At 35.7% G+C, this 7,707-nt stretch overlaps 1 protein-coding gene across 1 annotated transcript; it reads left to right on the forward strand.

Annotated features, from left to right (window-relative positions):
* Positions 1-6,821: 6,821 nt before the first annotated feature.
* Positions 6,822-7,427, forward strand: LOC308632658 (interferon alpha-5-like; the record flags this gene model as incomplete). Its single annotated transcript, XM_081264943.1, has 1 exon — positions 6,822-7,427. The coding sequence occupies one exon, from the start codon at positions 6,822-6,824 to the stop codon at positions 7,425-7,427; it is 606 nt and encodes a 201-aa protein (XP_081121069.1).
* Between the last annotated feature and the right edge of the window lie 280 nt (positions 7,428-7,707).

Consider the following 7,707-nt stretch of genomic DNA (forward strand, 5'->3'; position numbering starts at 1 on the left):
ATAATTTGATGTTATATTTATATAAAACAAAATAAATAGTATAGTATTTATATTGATATACAAAATATATATGAAATATATTATCATTATTATTATATATTTGAAATATGTATTATATTGTATGTATATATGAAATATAAGACATGTAAACATATGGATATATAAATTAATATATATTTTATTACATAAACTATATGTAATAAATGCAATACAATATATATTTATATCACATACTAATATAAACATATTAAATAATATACACTTATATAATGCAAATTTTAAATAGATACATTCACAGATTTATTGGTCCATCTGTTTTATTTGAGGTTTTTTTGGAGAGAGGGTGATTGATACAGGACGTTTTCTTGTACAGATTACAAACTGCACGATCTCGAGTTCTCGACTCTGAATAAACGTGTTATTTCGTGAAAAACTCCGTCTAGCTGAAGTTTCTAAGAAAAACAAAGCCCCATACACATGGGAAAGTTGAGAAAACGCAAGATTCTGTGCTTGCTTCCCTAGAAAAGATCGTAGGCAAAGCTCTAACACAGTTTCCACCTCACCAATCACAGGGAGACTTTGTTCACTATTTAAGGGACAGAAAGTTGACAAACCAGGGTGCTTTCTTCCAATTGCAGAGCCCCCTACAATTTGCGTTTCCAAACCTCCCGCAGAGGCGGTAGAAAAGCCGGGCGTTGACTCTTGCGCAGGCTACACCATTGTGTAGTGGTGTCCGCGCGCCCTCTCGCGGCCTGAGACTGAATTACTGGATCTCACAAGAGTCCAGATCTATCAGCTAATAAAAAGAGCAATGCTCTGCTCTAATACTGGCTGCTCCCTTGGCTAGCGCATGCTTTAGAATCGTGACCTGGAAAACAAGGAAATGTTTCTGCTATCAAGACAAATGAAAAGCATCCCCAATCAGGAATGCTTAAACCACAGAGCCGCCTTCCATTTTCCTTGGAAAACAGGGAAGATCACCCAAATCCGGGAATGATCACCAATCTCTACCAGGTGATGCTCCAGCAGATGGTTCATCCTTTCAGCACGATACAACAACCGTGCTGCCGGCGATAAGGAACTTCTGGATCAGCTACTCTTTAGGCTTCAACTCAGACTCCATTAACTGAAGCTGACTGCATAGAAAAAGCACTGTGTCCCCATTGGGGATTTGCTCTCGGAAGTACTTCCAGAGAATCATCTGCTATTTGAAGGAAAACGAATATGGCTCCTGTGCCTGGGAGGTTGTCAGAGAGAAAATGAAAGTGTCTTTTTCCCTCATTAGTAACCACCAAAGAAAAGTCAGCAAGTAAAAAGAAAGTTATACAAATGACTTTTTCTGATCAATTACATGATTTTTCTTGAAACTCCAAATGCAATCTCAACTCTTGAGTTTTAGTCAAACTGAAAAATACCTGAAACTTAAATCATGAGATTATTTTAAAAATATGTCGTACCTCATGCATTTTACGTTGACCAAAAACCTTTAGAGAAAACAGCATGGTTTATTTTCTTAAATAAATAATGTTATAATTTATAACTTGTAAGTTATAATACACACAAATAAATATATTAAAGTAAAATAATATATATAATGCATATATAAAATATATGTTTATGAAACAAATGATATATATTTTCTATAATACATTGCATATTTAAATTTTCATTACATATTACATCACTCCCAGATGCTTTTCATCTGTCTTAATAGCAGAAAGATCTTGTTTTCCAGGTCACGATTCTAAATGTGTTGAAATTTTGGGGAGGTATTTGCAGTTTTCCAACTTTGAACTTTCATTTTTCATAGGAAGAATTCATCAAGATGGCATTTTTAAATGACATTTGTCAGTTAAATTGATGCTACTTTATATAATAGATAAAAGTTCTTAGTAACTAGATCAAATTACAAAGTTATCTTGCTTTCATATCAGAACTGGGTGTAGGAATTTCTGTCAGGTGACTCCTTGGTTGACAATCCTCCCAACAGTGATTCAAGGACATGAGTACCATTTCTTTGGTGGCTTTGCCCATGTTCAAGTGTGACTATTGTGCTGGAATCTATTATACAAAGTTTCAAAGGGGGAAAGTGTAATGAATCGTATGGGGATGCTTTTAAGAGTGGAGACCACACAGAAAAAGATCACTTCCATCGATATGTACTTGGCATGAATTTCTTCCCGTGTGACACCTAGATGCAAAAAAGGTGGAAAAGGCATTCTAGCTGGATGACTTGTGGGAAGAGAAGACAAATTTTTTAAAGGACCAGTCTTTAGTTCTGCACTATGTGTATTAATGCTATTTTTAGGAGGAAAAATAACCACTTTTCTTGCAGCACAAAATTCATTTTAAAATTATGTCTAATCCCACTAAGTTGAATGTCATCAGGAAAAATTCATCCTTTAAACTTTCTAGCATTATGGATTATTTGAAAGAACACTTAAATTGGTTCTCAAAGTCATAGGTAAACATTTTAAAATGACCAAGAGTATCAAGAGAAGCTCTTGGAACACATTGTAAAGTTCTGAGGGGAATCGAAAATATGATCTTCAAGTGATCTTGAGGATCACTTTAACAAAAGGGGGAAGTGAATCTTCCAATTGTAATCAGGTTTAATTTCTCATGGTGATAGTCTAAATATTAACATACAAACTAGGAAAAATATTCCTAAAATGAAATGGTTATTCTTTTTATAAAATATTCCATACAATCTTCAATGCCAGCTTTTCTTGAAGACCAATAAAGAATTTTAGAAGTATCTTTAGATTAAATGTCCTCTCAAGTCATATATTGTATGTATTGGTATTATTTTTTTACCACTATTTTAAGGATTATTCCTCTCATAAATTTTGACTGGGGTTTTGAAATGATATGAATTGGAATAAATGCCTAGGGAATGAGTTTGGGTAAGAAGATGTTTCTGCTTATAAATATCTTCCAAATTCCTGAGGAGAGAATAGATGGAGCTAGAAGAGAACCTATAGCCATCTATAAAGAAGAATCAAAACTTCTACAGAAAAAAAAACACTGGACCCAGGAATTGAAATCCATTGGTTTTTCAATTTAACATGATATTTTAATCATTACATGCCACATTTGGAAATAAAAATGAAATAAAATCCACTGCCCCATTGGAATAAAGGTGATAAAGAAAGGAAATCGGCAGTCACCATTTAGTTTTGTGTGGTTATGCCTCAAAAAATCAAAGGATAAAGATCAGCAGTTGTCACTTCAGTCAACATCCACCAAAAATATGAAAGTCAAAGGCAAAACTTTCTCCATTTCTATGCTCATTCTGCCACCACTGCAATATATTCTTTCTCCCAACCCCTCTTTTTAGTTTTATCCTTACATTTTCCATTATTTGGGCTTCATTCCTCAAGGAAAGTCAGTATAATGAACCAAGCAGCAAACTTTTCCAGGCTATACACAGGAAACATGAAGCAACTGACAAGGCTGTTGACCCAGACAGAACCTTTGCCATCTCAGTCCTCCTCCTCCAGTGTGCTGAACCCTCCTCATTTCTCCAGAATGGTTTTAATGTCTACACCTTTAATTGCCTCAGTGATCACTTTTAGCTGTGAGCTCTGAGCCTTAGCTAATGGTTTAATTGAGATTGAGCTCATGCCTCTAGCCTGATCATGACCCACTGTCTTAAGCTTCTGGTAAACAGGAATGTAAAGCCATATGGATATTTGAATGCATGGATAGAAATATGTAAGTTTTCAAAGAGTTACTCATAAATATACAACTTGGATGGCTGCACCAACATTTTTACAAATATATTCCAGCTTATGAAGATGCATTCTGAAAAAGACCAAAAAAATCCCAAGATGTAACATTTATAAGTAAAATGGGGCCAATGTTGAAATTACACATCAAGCCTGGCATGAGTGAAGGGGAGTAATGAGAACTGAAGAGAAAGACTGCCATTTCTGAGGCAGAGCTCTAGTGGAAATCAGTCTAGAAATAAGTTGTGGTTCTTCTAGCCAGAAATGTCCCCAGAGAGATCTAAGATCTGAGGACCAAAAGTGGGGATGTACAGAGTTCCAACAGCAACTCCACTGTTCATGAGCTCTCTGTGCTTCCATTTTTCTTTTGTAAATGGTGATATCTGCTGTAGTCACCAATGTCTCCAGCAACTCAATGCTCTGAGTACATGATACATGCTCAATATATATGAAAAATTAGCCAGACATGGTGGTGCATGCCTGAAATCCCAGCAGCTTGAAAGGCTGAGGCAGGAGGATTGCGAGTTTAAAGCCAGACTCAGCAACTTAGCAAGGGCCTAAGTAACAACTTTGTGAGACACTGTCTCTAAGTAAAATATTTTTAAAAGGGCTAGGAATGTGGCTCAGTGGTTAATCGCCCCTGGGTTCAATCCCTGGAATAATAATAATAATAATAATAATAATAATAATAATAATAATGGCAGCATTATGGCATACCTATCAGTAAAGAATCAATTTTATAAATTCTAGGAACAGTATCTGACTGACAATAAACACTTAACACAACTTGGATATCTTATTCTTTTTATTAACATGTATATTGATATATGTGTATTATATATGCATACATGTGTTTTATTTAACTTTATTAACTTGGGGGGAACTGTACTTTGTATCAATTCTTTGTTTTTTATCAGAGACATGACAAGAATATTGATCTTCCAATTTATTTATTAATTATGGGAGAACTTGATACAATTAACACTTGTCCATTATCTAGAGAGAATAATGTGTCTTGTGAAATCATTGGGTTGTCTTCTATGCATCTGTGTAAAAAGTGGGTTTAGCAAAACTGGAGACAAACCCTACATAGAGAGTAATGACCCTTCTTTGAACCCACAGCTGCTTGCTACTTTCATATGCACCCTTTAAACATCTTGCCCTTCTCCATTCCATTGGTGAATCTTATCTCAGCTGCACTGAATGTAGCTATTTGTAGCTATTATTTAATCTTTTCCTGTTTAAATTCCAATTTCCCAAATAAACTTCAAAGGTCCAATCCTAACTTATTTTGTCCTTTGTTTCCAGTGGAATATTGCTTTCTTTATTTTATTTATTTATTTTTTGTACCAAGGATTGAACCAGGGGATGCATGACCACGAGCCACATCCCTAGCCTGTTTTTTGTATTTTTTTTTAAGACGGGGTCTTGCTGAGTTGCTTAGGGCCTTGCTAAGTTGCTGGGTCTAACTTTGAACTCTCAATCCTCTTGCCTCAGCCTCCAAACCACTAGAATTATAGGCGTGCACCACTGCACTGTTCTTCTTTACATTTTTATCACACTTGGACATACATTTTTGGTTTTTGACACCAATCATTGTGATACAAAAAATGACAGCTTTTGCTTTCTAAAAAAGGTAATGAGAAAGAAAAATATCTGATGTCTTGCATGCTATATAAAACAATTACATAGCCCATGCACTTAATAATCTTTCCATTATTCACATTTAGGGAAAAGACAGCTTCCTTTGTTTGGTAAGAATCAATTAGGATTAGCGTTCTGAAGCTTGGGAAATTAAAACTTAAACAGGAAACGATTAAATAATATTGATCATAATTTCTCAATTGTGTTTTCTTATACAGTATGATATTTTCCCAAGATTTAAAAAATTAGGCCTTAGAGATATAACTAAATCTTAGGTATTGTAATGGATTGTGGTACTGAAAACTCACCCCACACTTATCAGACATATCCTTATTCCTCAGTATTTTTTTTTCCGGTGGGTTTTCTAGGCCTGTGGACATGGTTCCCTGGTTGAGTACTTGCCTGACAAACACAAGACAATGGGTTTGGTCCACATCACTGGAAAAACAATTTATTGACACTAAATTCACGAAGGTAAGCAAAATCTGTGCAAGATCAGTGCTCCAAATCCATGGAAAATAGATGGCTGGGATTGGAGGGTTATTCCAGGGTTATTAGATATCAAAGTAATGTTTTAGGAGGTGGCTTCTGGATACCCATAGGCTATCATTGTCTGCTGTGTCAGGTGTTTGTTATACTTGATCCTCAGAGCTCCTGCATGGGTTATGGACTTTGAGAAATAATACAGAAGCACTATATTCTATAATTATGTCAGTACTGAGGGAAATAAGATATCTATAAACTGTATGAACATCTAGTATCTAGCCACGTAAAAATAATTTCTCTTTGAAGGAAAAAAAGTACACTAAAAATAAAAATTTGAATATTTCAGTTTTCAGTGTCCTAACATTTAAAAGATTTTTGAATATATAATTACATGGCAATTATTTCGTTTTAGTAAATTGCTAATTTGGACATAATAAGATATATTAAATTTTCTGTAAGTAAATTAATTACAGTAAAGTCCCTTAGAAACTATCTGGATTTGAATATAAGTAAAATACCAATAGTTTATGAAATTAACTTTTACCTTAAAATTCTTACTAATTTTGAACTTTTTATTGAACACGAAGTTTAAATTTGTCATTTTTATACACAAATGAGAGATATACATAGGGTACACATATAGATATTCAATATATCTGCGTTACTAAAATATAATGGAGGTTTCAATGGTTAAAAAAAATATCTTAAAAGTCTTTGGGAGCAGGAGAGGGGAAAGCAATAATTTCAAAAAAGATTGTAAAACATTACTCTAAGCACATGTAGAGAATGCGTAAAGGAAAGCCAAAACAGAAGTAGAAAGTTCTGATGACATTCAGAAAATTGAAAGTATATTGGTTCCTATTTAAGACATAGACACAAAGCAAGGGCTTCAGAGAACCTAGAGACAAAGGTTCAAGACCACCCATTTCAAGCAGCCCAGCAGCATCTACAAGATCCCCAATGGCCTTGCCCTTGGCTTTCCTGCTAGCCCTGATGGTGTTCAACTGCAAGTCCACCTGCTCTCTGGGCTGTGACCTGCCTCAGATACACAACCTGGGTCTTGAAACATCTGACAGAAATGAGAAGGGAGCCCTGACACTCCTGGAAAAATTGAGGAGAATTCCCACTTTCTCCTGCCTGAAGTACAGAAAGGACTTTGCCTTCCCTCAGAAGCAGTTGGAGGGTGAACAGGTGCAGAAGGCTCAAGCTGTTGCTGTCCTCCATGAGATGACCCAGCAGGTCTTCAACCTCTTCAGCACCCAGGAGGCCTTTGCTGCTTGGGACAAGACCCTCCTGGACACCTTCCTCAGTGGCCTCCATCAGCATCTGGATGACCTGAAAGACTGTGGGACCCAGCAGGTGGGAGTGGAAGAGGCTCCCCTGAGGGCTGTGAGGAAATACTTCCACAGGATCACTGTCTACCTGAAGGAGAAGAAATACCTGCCTTGTGCCTGGGAGGTGGTCAGAGCAGAAATCATGAAATCCTTCTCTTCATCAGCCAACTTGTATGGAAGACTAAGGAGCATGGAATGGGACCTGGTCCAGCAGGGAAATGCTTCTCACTGATGAACACACCTTACCACACTCCCACAAGTTCTGCCATTTCAAAGACTCATTCCTGCTGGAATTTTGAAATGAATTCAACCAATTTTTCAGATGATTTCAAGAATATTAGACAACATCCCATTTACGCAGGACCATCATGTATCTTTTTTCTATTTATTTAAATATTTATTTTTATGTTATTTATAAGATCTGAATTGTTTCAGATTTGTTTCTGAATTGTTCATAGAAGCTGAAGTAAACCTTTACATTGTGATTAATATAAAAAAGTACATTTTATATT

This window comes from Spermophilus citellus (genome assembly GCF_964194105.1).
Source record: "Spermophilus citellus genome assembly, chromosome: 2".
Classification (NCBI taxonomy): Eukaryota; Metazoa; Chordata; class Mammalia; order Rodentia; family Sciuridae; genus Spermophilus; species Spermophilus citellus.